At 41.2% G+C, this 18,000-nt stretch overlaps 1 protein-coding gene across 1 annotated transcript in view; it reads right to left on the bottom strand.

The window, feature by feature from the left end:
- Positions 1-18,000, bottom strand: part of DNAH11 (dynein axonemal heavy chain 11) — a 390,076-nt gene that overhangs the window by 109,432 nt on the left and 262,644 nt on the right. Inside the window, exons 62-63 of the mRNA XM_088833659.1 lie at positions 14,573-14,707; positions 9,771-9,941 (exon numbers count right to left, since the gene is read on the bottom strand). Of these exons, the coding sequence (XP_088689785.1) occupies positions 9,771-9,941; positions 14,573-14,707 (306 nt within the window). The remainder of the gene's footprint in view (positions 1-9,770; positions 9,942-14,572; positions 14,708-18,000) is intronic.

Raw genomic sequence — 18,000 nt, 5'->3', positions numbered from 1 at the left:
AGAATTTCCTAGATAGATTGGATGTGGGTGTCAGAAAAAGACACATCAAAGTGACTCAAAGTCTTTTAGCCTGAGCTAACACAAGAATAGACCTACCATTAAACAAATAGGAAACATCTGAGTAGAATTTTATGGGGAAGATCAGGAATTCAGTTTGGATGTTCTACATTTGAGACATCTTTCAGACACAGAAGGGAAGATGTCATTGTCTGGCTGCAGATATACATTTGGGAGTTAGTGGGGTCCAGGTGACATTTAAAACCATGAACCTAGTTAAGAAGCAGCTCAAAGACTGAAGTGTAGGTCATTTCAACATTAAGAGATTGGGGTGTGTGTGTGTGTGCTTTGTCCCTCAGTTGTGTCCGACTCTTTATGACCCCATGGACTGCAGCCCGCCAGGCTCCTCTGTCCATGGGGATTATCCAGGCAAGAATACCCTCCTTCAGGGGATCTTCCCAACCCAGAGATCGAACCCAGGTCTCTCGCATTGCAGGTGGATTCTTTACTGTCTGAGCCATTGGGGCAGGGTGGGGAAGGAAAAAAATCAAAAAGTCTGAGGAAAAGTGACCAGTGGGGTTACGTGGAAGGTGAAGGGAGGGTGATTCAAGAGAATCAAGTACTGATGGGAGGATGGAGTGATCCACTGCATCAAATTCAGTCAAGTACGATGAGAATGAAAAACGAACCACTCAACTGAGCAATGTGAAGGCAAAATCTGATAATAGGCATTTTGGTGGCATGGTGGGGATGAAAGTCTGTCTGGAGTGATGTAAAAATACAGAGGGAGGATGCGGAGACAGTGAAGATCCACTCCTCTTCTGAAGTGATGACCATAAATGAGAACAGAGAAATGAAGGAGTAGCTTGAGGGGCAGGGAGAGTTGAGAGAAATGTGCAGATATATTTGTTTTTAATGGGAGAAATAACTACGTGTTTGAGTGCTAGTGGGAATGATGTAGTAATGAATCAGTCCAGACAGAAAAATTGATGATGACAGAAAGGGGAGAATTTGTTTTGAATTGTCCTCAAGGAAAGGAAAGGGGATGGAAACTAGTATATAACCCAAATGGTTGGCCTTGAATAGAAGTATCAGGAGGGAAGATGGTATACTAGTAGAAATGTTAGGAGGTGATAGATGGAGTTGCATTTACACATCATCATATATTAAATATATCAAATATCTCTGCATTCTTAAATGACTCTGATCTCTATTCTAGTTTTCATTTCCCTTGAAGACCCACGTTGCTGTAATTAGCTTTAGAATATATTTTAATATTGTGAAGTCCAAGTGCCCTCTTACTGTTTGATTCCAAAATTACACTAGTGTTGTTGAAAATATATTCTTCCAGAAACCTTTAGAATCACTGGGTCAAGTTAAAATATAACTCCTCTTGAAATTCTGACTTTGAGTTAAATTTGCTTATTAGATTTTGGAGTTTCGATGCATTTAGAATATAGAGTCTTCATTTCTAGGAACACATTAAGGATTGTGGACTTATTTTAGTAGAGTTCTCTCTCAGTTCAGTTCAGTCACTCAGTCGTGTCCGACTCTTTGCGACCCCACGAATCACAGCACGCCAGGCCTCCCTGTCCATCACCAACTCCCGGAGTTCACTCAAACTCATGTCCATCGAGTCAGTGATGCCATCCAGCCATCTCATTCTCTGTTGTCCCCTTCTCCTCCCGCCCCCAGTCCTTCCCAGCATCAGAGTCTTTTCCAGTGAATCAACTCGTCGCACGAGGTGGCCAAAGTATTGGAGTTTCAGCTTTAGCATCAGTCCTCCAATGAACACCAAGGATTGATCTCCTTTAGGATGAACTGGTTGGATCTCCTTGCAGTCCAAGGGTTACCTTAAATATGTACACTGCTGCTGCTGAGTCGCTTCAGTTGTGTCCGATTCTGTGCAACCCCATAGACGGCAGCCCATGAGGTTCCCCGTCCCTGGGATTCTCCAGGCAAGAACACTGGAGTGGGTTGCCATTTCCTTCTCCAATGTGTGAAAGTGAAAGTGAAGTCACTCAGTCATGTCCGACTCTTCACGACCCCATGGACTGTAGCCTACCAGGCTTCTCTGCCCCTGGGATTTTCCAGGCAAGAGTACTGGAGTGGGGTGCCATCGCCTTCTCCGAAGGAGCTCTAGCAAGTACCCTATAATCTGTGGAGCAGGATAAGGAGTTGCTTCTTGGAAAGGCAAGAGGAGGCAACACTGATGAGGAAAAATTCATCAAAAAAACATTAACACGAATAAACAATTTCACCTCCTCTTGAACTCTGGCACATGTTCATATAGACATGATTATCTTTCCACTTTGCTGTGACTGAATCTAGAAGGAGTATAAAATAAGTAGCTCAAATGGCATCAACAACTTGATGGACATGACTTTAAGCAAGGTCTGGGAGTTGTTGATGGACTGGGAATCCTGGCATGCTACAGTCCATGGGGTTGCAAAGAGTCAGACATGACTGAGTGATTGAACTTAGAAACTAGAAACCTCTATTCTATAGGACAAACATTTTTTAGGTTTTATATAGCATTTTCTGCCAGGAGTCTCATAGACAGAAAAGTCTCTTCCAAAAGGATGTCATTTATACAACTTGAAATCTCTTTCTTCCTTGAGCATACAGCTCTGCCCAGAGATGAGTGACGATAAGCTGGTCATGTTTGAGGATCTATTTCTCAGCTGGCCTGATGACTGTGTACTCAAGAGACAAGCAGAGAGTGTTGGGACGCCTGAAAATAGACATGGAGTCCTGAGAATTGTGGGTCCACAGAGAAACACAGGCCTGTAGTTAAAAATAAATGTTTTCTTGTACATCCGGGGCAGATTCATGTCAATGTATGGCAAAACCAATACAATAATGTAAAGTAATTAGCCTCCAATTAAAATAAATAAAAAATAAGTGTTTTCTTAACATACAGCATCAGAAAATTATCATTTTTGCTTTGGCTATACGTTTAGAGAGTTTAGACAATTTGGAAAGCCAATTAATCTTACTCTTCACAACAAAATTTTATCTTCATGGAATTCCATATTTGGAATTTTAAGTAAATGGGAAAATACAAGTTGATGGGAAACTTCCCAGAAATACATACACTAAATGATGTGATTTCCTCTTGTTTTTAGATGCTAAGTTGTGTCCGACTATTTTGTGACCCCATGGACTGTAGCCTACAAGGCTCCTCTGTCCATGGGATTCCCAGGCAAGAATACTGAAGTGGGCTGCCATTTCTTCCTCCAGCGATCTTTCTGACCCAGAGATTAAACTCACGTCTCCTGAATTGCCAGGCAAATTCTTTACCACTGAGTCAACAGGGAAGCCCAAATGATGTGATACCAGCAATTAAATATCGATTTTAAAACTTAAATTTGAGAAGCCAAGTTTTCAATTTAAAAAATGTAAAGTGACTGATAGCCTAAGTTCATGCTATCAATACTATTATGGGAAAATACGTTACAAAGGGAAGAATAATGGTAACAAGAAGACAACGTGAAGTTCAATAGTTTGCACATCAGGAAGTGAATTTCCTTATAATTTTGGAAAGAATGAGAAAATTTTATCAATGATGGAAAATGCAGAGAAGACCAAAGTGATGACAATCATTCATCTTAAGTAGTCATTGGGTGAATCAGACCAAGCTACCCATTGAGAAGATTAAAGTTTGGAGAATATGAGATGCAGAAAAAAAGAAAAATTTGATAGCTGACACTTTCTGAAACTCACAACTCAGTATGCAGTGGACAAAACTAGTAGAATGCTTTATCCTCTTACATAAAAAGGACTATTTTATGGCAGAAATACTTAGAGAAAACCTCCAAAATTCAGGGAGTAATATGGATAACATCTTTTAAAAAAATCTTCCATATAAAAATATGGCTTGATACCAGAGATACATTAAATAATTTAGTTACAAAAGGATTTTTCTTTTACAGTTATTATGAGGCACTTTCCCCCAAATATTTAATTTGCAGAAATTCCATTGGCATGTCTTTATGTCACAAAAAAGCTATTGTGAAAATTAAGGCATAATTACCAACAAAGAACACAAATAAACAGAGGGATTTACGATGTCCTAAGGTCAGGAAACAAAAGTTAGAACTGGACATGGAACAACAGACTGTTTCCAAATAGGAAAATGAGTATGTCAAGGCTATATACTGTCACCCTGCTTATTTAACTTATATGAAGAGTACATCATGAGAAATGTTGGGCTGGATGAAGCACAAGCTGGAATCAAGATTGCCGGGAGAAGTATCAATAACCCCAGATATGCAGATGATACCACCCTGATGGCAGAAGGTTAAGAAGAACTAAAGAGCCTCTTGATGAAAAGAAGAGTCAAAAAGTTGGCTTAAAACTCAACATTCAGAAAACTAAGATCATGGTGTCCAGTTCATCACTTCATGGCAAACAGATGAGGAAACAGTGGAAATAGTAGCTGACTTTATTTTTTTGGGCTCCAAAATCACTGCAAATGGTGACTGCAGTCATGAGATTAAAAGACGTTTACTCCCTGGAAGGAGAGTTATGACCAACCTAGACAGCATGTTGAAAAGCAGAGACATTACTTTGCCAACAAAGGTCCGTCTAGTCAAGGCTGTGGTTTTTCCAGTGGTCATGTATGGATGTGAGAATTGGACTATAAAGAAAGCTGAGTGCTGAAGAATGGATGCTTTTGAACCGTGGTGTTGGAGAAGACTCTTGAGAGTCCCTTGGACTGCAAGGAGATCCAACCAGTCCATTCTAGAGGAGATCAGTCCTGGGTGTTCATTGGAAGGACTGATGCTAAAGCTGAAACTCCAATACTTTGGTCACCTCCTGCGAAGAGTTGACTCACTGGAAAAGAGACTCTAATGCTGGGAGGGATTAGGGGCAGGAGGAGAAGGGGACGACAGAGGATGAGATGGCTGGATGGCATCACCGACTCGATAGACATGAGTTTGAGTGAACTCCGGGAGTTGGTGATGGACAAGGGAGGCCTGGTGTGCTGTGGTCCATGAGGTCGCAAAAGCGGACATGACTGAGTGACTGAACTGAATTGAAGGGCTCGATATGTAAATGAAGAACCTGCTTTAATCAACTGAGATAACACAGTTCAGTTCAGTTCCTCAGTCATGTCCGAATCTTTGTGACCCCATGGACCACAGCACGCCAGGCATCCCTGTCCATCATCAACTCCTGAAGCTTACTTGATCGCATGTCTGTTAAGTCAGTGATACCATCCAGCCGTCTCATCCTCTGTCATCCCCTTTTCCTCCCTCCTTCAATCTTTCCCAGCATCAGGGTCTTTTCAGATGAGTCAGTTCTTTGCATCAGGTGGCCAAAGTATTGGAGTTTCAGCATCAGCATCAGTCCTCCCAATGAATATTCAGGACTGATTTCCTTTAGGATGGACTGGCTGGATTTCCCTGCCATCCAAGGGACTCTCAAGAGTCTTCTCCAACACCACAGTTCAAAAGTACCAATTCTTGGGCACTCAGCTTTCTTTATAGTCCAACTCTCACATCCATACATGACTACTGAATAAACCATCGCTTTCACTAGACGGACCTTTAATGGCAAAGTAATGTCTCTGCTTTTTAAAATGCTGTCTAGGCTGGTCATAACTTTTCTTCCAAGGAGCAAGCGTCTTTTTATTTCATGGCTGCAATCACCATCTGCAGTGATTTTGGAGCCCCAAAATAAAGTCTCACTGTTTCCATTGCTTCCCTATCTATTTGCCATGAAGAGATGGGATCAGATGCCATGAAATTAGTTTTCTGAATGTTGAGTTTTAAGCCAACCTTTTCACTCTCCTCTTTTACTTTCATCAAGAGGCTCTTTAGCTCTTCTTCGCTTTCTGCCATCAGGGTGGTGTCATCTGCATATCTGAGGTCATTGCTATTTCTCCCAGCAATCTTGATTCCAGTTTGTGCTTCATCCAGTCCAGTATTTCTCATGATGTAACCTGCGTATAAGTTAAATGAGCAGGGTGACAGTATACAGCCCTGAAGTACTTCTTTCCCGATTTGGAAGCAGTCCAGTTCTATCCATTCCATGTCCAGTTCTATCTGTTGCTTCTAGATCTGCATACGCATTGATCAGGAGGCAGGTCTTGGAGGGCACAAACAAAACATTGTTTGCACCAGGACCCAGGAGAAAGGAGCAGTGACCCCACAAGAGACTGACCCAGGCTTGCCTGTGAGTGTCTAGGAGTCTCTGGCAGAGGTGTGGGTCCGAGGAGGCCTGCTGCAGGGTTGGGGTCACTGAGTGCAGCAGTTCATGCGTGGGACCTTTTGAAGGAAGCCACCACATCTTCATTACTTCCACCACAGTTGGGCCTCAGGTCAAATAATAGGGAGGGAACACAACCCCGCCCATCCACAGAAAATGGGATTAAAGATTTACTGAGCATGGCACCCGCCTATCAGAACAAGACCCAATTTCCCCCTCAGTCAATCTCTCCCATCAGGAAACTTCCATAAGCCTTTCATCCTTCTCCATCAGAGGGCAGACAGAATGAAAACCACAATCACAGAAAACTAACCAATCTGATGACGGATCACAGCCTTATCCAACTCAATGAAACTATGAGCCATGCCATGTAGGGCTACCCAGGATGGGCAGGTCATGGTGTAGAGTTCTGACAAAATGTGGTCAACTGGAGAAGGGAATGGCAAACCACTTCAGTATACTTGCCTTGAGAACTCCATTAACAGTATGAAAAGACAAAAAGATGAACTGAAAGATGAACTCCCCGGGTTGGTAGCTGTCCAATATGCTACTAGAGATCAGTGGAGAAATAACTCCAGAAAGAATGAAAAGATGGAGCCAAAGCAAAAACACCACCCAGTTGGGGATGTGACTGGTGACAGAAGTAAAGTCTGATGCTGTAAAGAGCAATACTGCATAGGAACCTGGAATGTTAGGTCCATGAATCAAGGCAAATTGGAAATGGTCAAACAGGAGATAGCAAGACTGAACATCGACATTTTGGGAATCAGAGAACTAAAATGGACTGGAATGTGTGAATTTAACTCAAATAAACATTATATCTACTACTGTGGGCAGGAATCCCTTAGAAGAAATGGAGGAGCCATCATAGTCAACAAAAGAGTCTGAAATGCAGTACTTGGATGCAATCGCAAAAACAACAGAATGATCTCTGTTCGTTTCCAAAGCAAACCATTCAATATCACAGAAATCCAAGTTTATGCTCCAACCAATAATGCTGAAAAAGCTGAAGTTGAATGGTTCTATAAAGACCTACAAGACCTTTTAGAACTAACCCCCCAAAAAGATGTCCTTTTCATTAAAGGCGACTGGAATGCAAAAGTAGAAAGTCAAGAAATACCTGGAGTAACAGGCAAATTTGGTCTTGGAGTACAGAATGAAGCAGGGCAAAGGCTAATAAAGTTTTGCCAAGAGAACACACTGACACACTGATCATAGCAAACATCCTCTTCCAACAACACAAGAGAAGACTCTACACATGGACATCACCAGACGGTCAATACTGAAATCAGATTGACTATATTCTTTGCAGCCAAAGATGAAGAAGCTCTATACAGTTAGCAAAAACAAGACCAGGAGCTGACTGTGGCTCAGATCATGAACTCCTTATTGCCAAATTCAGACTTAAATTGAAGAAAGTAGGGAAAACCACTAGACCACTCAGATATGACCTAAATCAAATCCCTTATGATTATACAGTAGAAGTGCAAATAGATTTAAGGAATTTTAGATCTGATAGACAGAGTGTCTGAAGAACTATGGATGGAGGTTTGTGACACTGTACAGGAGGCAGGGATCAAGACCATCCCTAAGAAAAAGGAATGCAAAAAAGGCAAAATGGCTGTCTGAGGAGGCCTTACAAATAGCTGTGAAAAGAACAGAAGCAAAAGGCAAAGGAGAAAAGGAAAGATATACCCATGAATGCAGAGTTCCAAAGAACAGCAAGGAGAGATAAGAAAGCCTTGATCAGTGCAAAGAAATAGAGGAAAACAACAGACTGGAAAGACTAGAGATCTCTTCAAGAAAATTAGAGATACCAAGGGAACATTTCATGCAAAATGGGCTCAATAAAGGACAGAAATGGTATGGACCTAACAGAAGCAGAAGATATTAAGAAGAGTTGACAAGAATACACAGAAGAACAATACAAAAAAGATCTTCATCACCCACATAATCATGACGGTGTGATCACTCACCTAGAACCAGACATCCTGGAATGCAAAGTTAAATGGGTCTTAGGAAGCATCACGACTAACAAAGCTAGTGGAGGTGATGGAATTTCAGCTGAGCTATTTCAATCCTAAAAGATGATGCTGTGAAAGTGCTGTGCACTCAATATGCCAGCAAATTTGGAAAACTCAGCAGAGGCCACAGGACTGGAAAAGGTCAGTTTTAATTCCAATCCCAAAGAAAGGCAATGCCAAAGAATGCTCAAACTACTGCACAATTGCACTCATCTCACACGCTAGCAAAGTAATGTCAAAATTCTCCAAGCCAGGCTTCAACAATAAGTGAACTGTGAACTTCCAGATGTTCAAGCTGGATTTAGAAAAGGTTGAGGAACCAGAGATCAAATTGCCAACATCCGTTGGATTATGAAAAAGCAAGGGAGTTCCAGAAAAACATCTACTTCTGCTTTATTGACTATGCCAAAGCCTTTGACTGTGTGGATCACAATCAACTGTGGAGATAATAGAATGCGGCACAGAAAACAGTGGCCTGGAAAGCAGTGGTCTGGTTTCCTATATTTTATGACCTTACCAAGTCATTTAAACTTCCCTGTCTCAGTTTCTCCTTTGTACAAGGATAACCTTAAACTAGACGATCTGAAATCTCACCAATCTATGCTTTCATTTTGCTTATGGGTGAATTTTCAAATTCAAAGTAATTTGATTACTATTGATTACTATTTAGTAATTTGATTACTATTTTTATACTTACATACAAAATGTTACATTTTTCATCTGAAAGTAGTCATTTAAAAAATCTTCAATAACCTGTGGTATTCATACCAAAAAATTTCACCCTATAGTTGCACATGATATTCCAAATTTGATTTCAGTTCACAGTTTCATTAAAAGCAGTTTTCCAACTACACCCCTTTCAGTTCAGTCGCTCAGTCGTGTCTGACTCTTTGCCACCCCATGAATCACAGCACGCCAGGCCTCCCTGTCCATCACCAACTCCCGGAGTTCACTCAAACTCATGTCTATCGAGTTGGTGATGCCATCCAGCCATCTCATTCTCTGTTGTCCCCGTCTCCTCCCATCCCCAATCCCTCCCAGCATCAGACTCTTTTCCAGTGAGTCAACTTGTCGCATGAGGTGGCCAAAGTATTAGAGTTTCAGCTTTAGCATCAGTCCTTCCAATGAACACCCAGGACTGATCTCCTTTAGAATGGACTGGTTGGATCTCCTTGCAGTCCAAGGGACTCTCAAGAGTCTTCTCCAACACCACAGTTCAAAAGCATCAATTCTTCGGCGATCAGTTTTCTTCACAGTCCAACTCTCACATCCATACATGACCAGGGAAAAACCATAGCCTTGACTAGACGGACCTTGGTTGGCAAAGTAATAATTTTTCTATTTTCCACCTCCGTGTTGAAACTATCATTAAAACAAGAAAACTGCAGCACACAAGAAAGACTCCCTTCAATACTAGAATTTCCAGTCATTTGAGATGACAAAGGTACAAAAATGCCTGGAACATACTGTTTTTGTTACCGAAATTTCAGTGTGACGCTTCCAAATGTGGCCCAGGTTAGGGACTGAGCTTACCTTCTCTTGAAGAAAGGGAACCCACATGCAGTCCACCAGTTCCTGGCGATACTGTTGTGTAAAGGATCCAACATAAGACACATACGCTGCCGTAAGGAGAACATCTCCACAGAGCGTCTTCTCTTGAGCTTCGAAGGATTTAATAGACTGGCCCCAGCGAATCTTCTCTGACTGAAATATAAGATGGGTCTCATGTAACTGCAAAGTGAGGGGCAACTCAAGACACATTGAATGTAATTGCCTTATACCTCAGTTCAAGTCAAAGTCACGCTGCACAGCCTTGAGAAGGAACAGAACATGCCTGGGTGGTGTGACTATGCTGACCATTCACTCATGTGAACCCATTACTATGAAGGCGCTCTCATTCTCTCGTAGTTTATGGTAATACGACATTAGATCTTTAACATCTCCTTTTTGTTGGAGACCCTAACTCTTCAGTTAGGCTTGAGGTCCTTCTTAAAAGGCTGATAGTCACTCTCTTGTCCCTCTACAGGACCAAGAGCTTGGGCCAAGCCTGACTGATGTTAGGATTTTTATGGCAACTTGGCTGTTCACCATCATTTTTGCTTTTCAGCAATGGTACTACACCTCCCTCAGCAAACATCATCTTAAACATACCAGCCATGGGCAGATTATAGAAAAAGGAAAGTGACAAACACTAGTTATGTTAACTATTTAAAACATAAAGCTTAAAAGAGCCATCTTACTAGAATTCAATTAATTAAAGAACAGTGCTGACAGTTACTAAATGTGGGTTATTTCTGCAATATAATTACTCAATCAGTGGAAGAGCTTACAGCCCATGTAAAAAGATGGAAACGAGAAGGATGTCACTAGCTTTGAAAACAGTATGCTCAAAGGATGCTGTTCAACTCCTTCTATCTACATGACTAGACATTTAAAATCTGATTTCCAGGTTAAGTATGTAGAGCCCTTAATATTGGATTTGAATAAAACTGTAATAAATATCTATGGATCGACTGAACTACAGGACACTTCACTAATTCATTTGGTTTTAATGCATGCTAAAATTTAATACCACTTTCAGTTCAGTTCAGTCGCTCAGTCTTGTCCGACTCCCCGCGACCCCATGAATCACAGCACGCCAGGCCTCCCTGTCCATCACCAAATCCCGGAGTTCACTCAAACTCATGTCCACGGAGTCAGTGATGCCATCCAACCATCTCACTCTCGGTCGTCCCCTTCTCCTCCCGCCCCCAACCTTTCCCAGCATCAGAGTCTTTTCCAGTGAGTCAACTTGTTGCATGAGGTGGCCAAAGTATTGCAGCTTCTAAGCATATGTAAATTAATAGGAACTGGAGAAATAAAACCAGCAAAATGTTAGTGAAAACAATGAAGAACCCTGTGGAAGAATTCAGCCTTACTCATGAAAGAGGGGAGACCACAGAAAACAAAAATAATTTATGTCAGAGCAAATTGCAATACTAGCTCCCTGCAAGCCATCACAATACCCTCAGCACTGAGTTAATGAAACTAGCAGGTGACAATGGTTATGAAATCTATTTTAAGATCGTCTGCTTTGCTCGATAAAGATCACTCCAAGTTAGCTCTATAATTAAACACTAGGCAACTTCAACTCCCTTGCCTTCTTCATGGAATTCATTACTTTCCTTCCTCAGCTATAGATAATATATCCATTAATTTTGAAGAAGAATCTCTCATTTGCCTTCCCTCCAACTTTGTTGTCTTTGGTTAGTAAATGATAAACAATAAAGGGCACCCACCTCATTCTCCACAACAGCTTTGAAACTTGAAGATTTACTAAACGTAGACTTATCGGCGATTGAAATCGTCAATAATTTCACTATACCATCCACGCAACATAAATCATTACTGACACTGGCTAACAAGGGTTTAAGAATTGGAACATGTCCTGTAATAAATTTCTAGACAGTTAAAAATCACTATAATTTTATTCTAATGCATTATAGATTGCCTGTAATGTCATCCTGGCTGGGGTGACCCATTTCTAATTTTGAACAGCTGTTAGCTCTGGAGTTAGTTAATGATTAAATATAAATTGCCTGATTTATTAGTCTGAATGGTTGAGACTATAGCTTCCAGGTCAATGCTATATAGACAAAATCATCAGTCTTGGTGTTTTTCAGAAGTTAACTGTCTCCTGTTCTAGTCAAAAAGAATTTATCCTCAAAGGAAAAGGTCTGACATCTTCAATTAATCTTTTAAAAATATACGTATATACATACTTAGATGTATTTTTTGTTAACATTATTCATCCATTTTTGATTTCCTTTTCTAAATCATAATCTAAATCATCATGAATAAATAAAGCCTTTGGAAGACATTGCTGTGTGCTAGAGATACGAGGTAGCAAGATACAAGGCCTGTTTTTCCCTTGATAAAACTTTCATACATTCTCTACTTCAAGTAAGTCTAATCAAATGGCACCTCCTCTTTTCTATAGGTAACTTATAAATGGTAAACCCTTCACACTGCCTAAATCTTATCACTTCAAATGGAAGCATGTATAAACTCTACTGCTGCTGCTGCTAAGTCGCTTCAGTTGTGTCCGACTCTGTGCGACCCCACAGACGGAAGCCCACCAGGCTCCCCCGTCCCTGGGATTCTCCAGGCAAGAACAGTGGAGTGGGTTGCCATTTCCTTCTCCAATAAACTCTACTAGGAGCTTGCATAATTTCTCAGCGGATCTAATTAAAATAAATCCTCAAAGGGCTCCAGAATTTTTTTTTCAACACAGGAGTTCTTCCCAAACTCACCCATTCATTCATTCAACAAATATTTATCGGTGCCTCCATGGACTACTCTATATGTTTGGGATCAAGCAGTGCAGGAAACAAATGAAGTTTCCTGCTTTTGAGAGCTCATAGTCTGGTTAGGGGAAAAAGACCACAAAAAAAGTAAATATGTTCACACATGCATGTATACAAGTGTGTGTGTCATATGATGACACATATCATGAAAAAATAGTAAAGCAGAGGAAACAAAATCATCTATAGAGGGCTATGGCTGACTCTTGATGTTTGACAGAAAACCACAAAATTCTGTAATGCAATTATCCTTCAATTAAGAAAATAAAGTGGCAAAAAAAAGATCTATAGAGTAGTGTGTGCATGCATGTGTGTATTCATGTGTGTGTGTGTATAAGGGGCAAGGCGCATGCTTTTTAACAAAGGGAGGTCAGAGAAAACCAGGTAATAAGAACTGGCAGATACCTGAAGGAAGTATGGGACCCAGTAACATCATTGCCTGGAAAAGTGTCAGCCACATGGGGGAAGGAAGCAAAGGCCATGGGGTAGGAGAGTGACTGGCAAGGTGAGGAAGAGCAAGCTCCCGGTGAGGATGGAGCAGGGCAGAAGGTGGCAGAAGGGAGGACAGAGATATCCAGGGCCCAGATCATGGAGGGTCCTGCAGGCCTGGCAAAACCTCTGGACTATATTTTGAGTGAGACATCCAGTTACTGGAGAATTCTGAGAGAGCGGTAACATGAGTGGACTTAAGTTTTTCTAACAACATCACTCAGCGGCTCTAAGGGGTGTGGACCTTGAGGGTGGTGGTGGAGGCTAGGGTGATGCTCCAGCAGGAAGATGCTGGAGGCCTGGACCAGCGTGGAGAGGTGAAGGTCCTGAGAATGCTGGGGTTCTGAACAGACTCTGAAGGGCGAGCCAGGACAGTACTCTGCTGGACTGAATATGGCATGAGGAAGAAAGCAGTAAGTCAAGGGGGATTCTAGAGCTTTAGGCCGTAACAACTAGAAGAAAAGGCCAGCAGTTATTGGGACTGAACAGAGGAGTGGATCTAGCAGAATGAAGAGTGACTTTACATATAATAAACTATGAGTTTCAGAGGGATAATGGGTTTAAATTTGTAGTAAATTTAAATTAGATTGTTAAAAGTCTACTTACAAGAAATTAGGCCAGCCTCAGCCATCCTAACTTACATTTCTCTCTCCTTTCTTGTTGAGAGAACTCTGATTCTGAAAAGATTGTTACTGTGTCCAGTGCCCTGGGATGAACTGGCTGAGTCAATTATGATCACCCCATTTCCCACATTCCCTGCCTTCTTTGCACCTATCCGTGGTCACTCTAGTTCTGGCTAAACAAATAAGTGCTTTAGGTAAGTCTGCTTAAGGGGTTGCCTTGAGCAGAAAACTTGTTTTTGTTATAAAAGGGGAAAAATCTAGCTGCTACAGATTCTTATCTCCTGCCTGAACCTGAAGGAGTACCATCCATCTGGCACATGGCTGTAAAATGTCTGAGGGTGAACAGACATGCGCTCTGACAGCAACAGAAGGCTGCAGACAAGTCAGGGGTCTGATCACTCATTCCCTGAAACGACACTGATAATGGCTTACCTATGCGATTTTTTTTAATATGTGAAAAATAAACTCCCTTTTGTTTAAGCCACTGTGAAGCAACCTTTCTATCACCTTTAGCTAAATCCATGTCGAGTAGTGCAATTCTATATTTTTAGGTAGCACTTAAAAATAAGAGTTTTGAGATTCACATATCATGAAATTCACCCTTTCAAGCCTTCAGTTGAGTGGGTTTTAATATATTCACAGATTCGTGCCATCACCCCCAATAATTTTAGATGGTCTCTCTCACACAATAGAGAAACTCATACCCATCAGCAGGCACTCCCAAGTTCCTGCTCCCTTGTCCAGTATAAATGATTCTTGTTCCTCTTTTTGTTGCTGATTCCATGTTTACTCAGCCACTGTTGAGAGCAAATAAGGATAAAATCCAAAAAGCTGATTCTTAATATTTTGGTTAGAATGTTGGAAGAAAAGGTTAACTCACCTCAAGTTCCCTCACAAGCCTGTTGGCTAGTTCAATAGTTTTGTTGGTTTGGTTCACCTCTTCTTGACAGCGAACTTTCTCAGCTATTGCCTTTTCAAATGAATCTCTGAGTCTGCTCAGATTTCGATTCAAATCCTTTTTTTTTAAAAAAAAAAAAAAAAGAGGTGAAATTAACTTCTGAGCCATTTTTAGGTAAAATGCAAACATTACAATCATCTTAAAACACCTGTTACCTTAAGGTAAATGAAACAAACTTCCTTCCGTCCTTTGCCCCTTGAGCACACATACATTTTGGGAGAAGATGAAAGATTCGTGATAATAAATGCATCAAGGCAACCGTGCAGTCTTCCTCTCTTCCTCCTATACTGGGCAGAGTGCAGACGCTACCTGGGCAAGTGGACATGCCCTGCTGACTCAAATACACTCTGAGTATCCAGTTCCCTCACTCATGCCTAAGCCTCAGCTTCCCTATATTAATGATGAAGGTCATCTTTCTGTTCTCTCTGCTGACTTTCCTTTCCACTTCTCATTGGTCCATAATTCAGGCAATGAAGAGGAGTATTAATTATTGAGGCCCGTTAGATCTCAGCACCCTGGCCTGGCTTGGCCAACCAGATTTTCTCTTCTGGAAACTTGGGATTGCAAAGCTGAGGCATGTCACTGTCTTCAGCATTATAAGATCTGGGAAGATGTGTATATTTGGGAGGGCTTCATTTAGAGAGGGACCATCTTTCACCAGGGGCACAGGAAAGCAGGAGAAACCAGATCAGAGAAAGAAAAAGAATGAAAAGGTAGCAAGGGGAGAAGTCGCATGGCCCTAAACACGTTCTTGACAGTTTCCCACTTCCTGGATCCTGTTCCTCCAGAGACCAAGTCACACAGTGTTTTTTTCCTCAGAGTGCCATGAGTATTCCTGGTCTCCATTTTTGGCTTAAGGTTTCCTAAGTGGGTTTCTATTTTCTACAGCTAAAGGAGCCTTGACTAAGGGAGCAAATACTTGGGAGACTCCTTATTATATCTTACTTATCTTGCTACCTGTGAGTTCTAACAATCCTAAATGAGATTTATAACACTGTGATTATAAATATGTGCAACATTCCAAGAGACTTTAATAATCAGATTTTTAGAACATACCCTATTTATAGAGACTGTAAATATTTGTCTATGACCCAATTATTACATTATTATTTTAACTTATATCACTGAAATAGTACTTCTTTAAAAAAGTATATGTCATATTTAAGATTTACATATGAAATAATGCCAAATTTGTGAGAAATGGAGATATCACACATCTTCAGTTAGAAATCAGGTCAAAATAAATAATACCTAGAGGTATATTTTATTAAAAGTACTTATGGTTTTATAGGGCTTCCCAGGTGGCACAGTGGGTTCCCTGATAGCTCAGTTGGTAAAGAATCCCCCTTCAACGCAGGAGACCCCAGTTTGATTCCTAGGTCAGGAAGATCCAGTGGAGAAGGGATAGACTACCCACTCAGTATTCTTGGGTTTCCATTGTAGCTCAGCTGGTAAAGAATCCACTTGCAACGCGGGAGACCTGGGCTTGATCCCTGGGTTGGGAAGATCCCCTGGAAAATGGAAAGGCTACCTACCCAGTATTCTGGCCTATAGAATTCCATGGACTGTATAGTTCATGGGTTGCAAAGAGTTTGACATGACTGAGCAACTTTCACTTTTCACTTTCAGGTGGCACAGTAGTAAAGAACCCTCCTGTCAATGCAGGAGACACAAGACACACAGGTTCAATCTCTGGGTCAGGAAGATCCCCTGGAGGAGGAAATGGCAACCCACTCTAGTATTCTTGCCAGTAAAATCCTATGGACAGAGGAGCCTGGCAGGCTACATTCCATGGGGTCGCAAGAGTTGGACATGACTGTGTATGCACATAAATACAAACACACACATACAGTGCATGGTTTTATAAAATATAGAAGTTGATCTTAGCTCTGGTATCAGACAGATATCTGGATTCTGAGTTCGTATCTGGATTCTGCTATCAGCTAAGCAGCCTCAAGGTGGACTGTGTACTTAAGCTCTCTATGCCTCAGTTTCATTAGTCAGACACAACTGAAGTGACTTAGCATGCATGCATGCATCATCTGAAAAATGAAATAATGTCACCCATTTCATAGGGTTGACCTAGGTATACACAGACCTAACAGAAGCAGAAGAGACTAAGAAGAGATGGCAGAAATACACAGAAGAACTATACAAAAAAGGTCTTAATGACCCGGATAACCACAATGATGTGGTCACTCACCTAGAGCCAGACATCCTGGCGTGCAAAGTCAAGTGGGCCTCAGGAAGCATTACAACAAACAAAGCTAATGGAGTCCATAGAATTCCAGCTGAGCTATTTAAAATCCTAAAAGATGATGCTGTTAATTTGGAAAACTTAGCAGTGGCCATAGACCTGGAAAAGGTCAGTTTTCACTCCAATCCCAACGAAGGCCAATGCCAAATAATGGTCAAACTACTGCACTCTTGCACTCATTTCACATGTTGGCAAGGTAATGCTGAAAATCCTTCAAACTAGGCTTCAACAGTTATGTGAACCAAGAACTTTCAGATGTACAAGTTGGATTTAGAAAAGGCAGAGAAACCAGAGATCAAATTGCCAACATCCACTGGATCACAGAAAAAGCAAAGGAATTCCAGAAAAACATCTACTTCTGTTTTACTGACTATGCTAAAGCCCTCGACTGTGTAGATTACAACAAACTGTGGAAAATTCTTAAAGAGATGGGAATACCAGACCACCTTACCTGCCTCCTGAGAAACATCTATGCAGGTCAAGAAGCAACAGTTAGAACTGAATGTGCAACGACGGACTGGTTCAAAATTAGGAAGGGAGTGCGTCAAGGCTGTATGTTGTCATTCTCCTTATTTAATGTAAATGCAGAGTACATCATGCAAAATGCTGGGTTGGATGAAGCACAAGCTGGAATCAAGATTGCTGGGAGAAATATCAACAACCTCAGATATGCAGATGACACCATACTTATGGTACAAAGTGAAGAGCCTCCTGATGAAAGTGAAAGAGGAGAGTGAAAAAGCTGGCTCAAAACTCTGCATTCAAAAAACTAAGATCATGGCATCCAGTGCCATCAGTTCATGGCAAATAGATGGGGAAATCATGGAAATAGTGATAGACCTTATTTTCTTGGGCTCCAAAATCACTGTGGATGGTGACTGCAGCCATGAAATTAAAAGATGCTTGCTCCTTGGAAGAAAAGCTATGACAAACCTAGGCACCCTAATAAAAAGCAGAGACATTACCTTGCTGACAAAGTCAAAGCTACGGTTTATAGTCAAAGCTATGGTTTTTCCAGTAGTCGTGTATGGATGTGAGAGTTGGACCATAAAGAAGCCTGAGCACTGAAGAATTGATGCTTTCAAACTATGGT

The sequence above is a fragment of the Moschus berezovskii genome, chromosome 3 (genome assembly GCF_049115385.1).
Source record: "Moschus berezovskii isolate FMDL1 chromosome 3, NW_MosBer_1.0, whole genome shotgun sequence".
Classification (NCBI taxonomy): Eukaryota; Metazoa; Chordata; class Mammalia; order Artiodactyla; family Moschidae; genus Moschus; species Moschus berezovskii.
Note: the sequence above shows the minus strand (reverse complement) of the source record. Positions and strands in the feature narration are given on the sequence as shown.